At 43.5% G+C, this 1,285-nt stretch overlaps 1 protein-coding gene across 1 annotated transcript in view; it reads right to left on the bottom strand.

Moving 5' to 3' along the window:
• The window catches only part of CHAF1A (chromatin assembly factor 1, subunit A (p150)), a 38,769-nt gene that overhangs the window by 26,549 nt on the left and 10,935 nt on the right, over window positions 1-1,285 (bottom strand). The window contains exon 3 of the mRNA XM_011967466.1: window positions 305-361. Within this exon, the coding sequence (XP_011822856.1) occupies window positions 305-361 (57 nt within the window). The remainder of the gene's footprint in view (window positions 1-304; window positions 362-1,285) is intronic.

The raw sequence follows: 1,285 nt of genomic DNA, 5'->3' as shown, positions 1-1,285 counted from the left end.
TTTTTGGAAGGTAATTTGAAGCTACAATGGGATGCTGAACCATTAAGACAGTGGTAGTACTACTGATAAAAGCTTAGAAAAGGCCACACACAAAACCTTAGGACTCACTCAGCAAAGCAAAAAATGACACAATCCATAATCCATGAAGTCCAAGTACTTAAAATGAAGCAGGAATCAAAATGATGGTCAGAGAAGGCTGGGGAAAACATAAAAACTGGACCAAAGGAACTCCAAAGGGCTTTGCTTACTATTTAATGCAAAAAGCACAGCAGGTTAATTTTCTATTTCAGGGAAAATGTCTTACTCTTTGCAGTCTGAGCTTGTTCTTCTCTGTAGAGCCTTTGACGAATTTCTTAGTTATCTGAAACAGAAGACGTTTATCTTTAAACATGGGTTATTTCAATTGCTTCGAGAAAAAGAGATACCTTTCCAGGTGATCAGTTTTTCCACCAATAGAACCAAAATGTCATAGTAGGGTCACAAACTCCAGTTAGCATACACACATGTGTGTATCTGGGATTAGATAACAGGGGAGACTGTGGAGGCAGATAAAGAAGTGAGTGAAGCATGCCATGCACAAGAAAAACAAGGCAAGCTCAGAAATAAAGGCAACAGACAAGGCTGGGCACGGTGGCTCATGCATGTAATCCCAGCACTTTGGGAGGCCAAGGTGGGCAGATCACTTAAGGTCAGGAGTTCGAGACCAGCCTGGCCAACGTGGCAAAACCCCATCTCTACTAAAAATACAAAAATTAGACAGGCATGGTGGCGGGTGCCTGTAATCCCAGCTACTCAGGAGGCCGAAGCAGAAGAATCACTTGAACCCAGGAGAAGGAGGTTGCAGTGAGCCAAGATTGCACCACTGTACTCCTCCCTGGGCAACAGGGTGAGACTGTCAAAAAAGAAAAAAAAAAAAAAAAAAAAGACAGCTGGCCTGGGCAACAGGGAGGATGGATTTGTAGCAAATGAGAGAGGACCTGCCTGTCCAAAGGGAATGGAGCTCTTATAGGAACATAGGTCCCTGTTTGCTGATCCTTCCAATTTCTTCAAGAGAAGCTGATATTGGGAATTTCATGTGAATTTTTTTAGGTGTTAAAAAATGAACACAGATGGGCACAGTGGCTCATGCCTGTAATCCCAGCACTTTGGGAGGTCAAGGCAGGAGGATCGCTTGAGTCCAGGAGTTCAAGACCAGCCTGGGCAACAAAGCAAGACCCCATCTCTAAAAAAACTTTTTTTTTTTTTTTGAGATGGAGTCTGGCTCTGTCGTCCAGGCTGGAGTGCA

Source organism: Mandrillus leucophaeus, unplaced genomic scaffold (genome assembly GCF_000951045.1).
Source record: "Mandrillus leucophaeus isolate KB7577 unplaced genomic scaffold, Mleu.le_1.0 Scaffold8, whole genome shotgun sequence".
NCBI classification, from domain to species: Eukaryota; Metazoa; Chordata; class Mammalia; order Primates; family Cercopithecidae; genus Mandrillus; species Mandrillus leucophaeus.
Note: the sequence above shows the minus strand (reverse complement) of the source record. Positions and strands in the feature narration are given on the sequence as shown.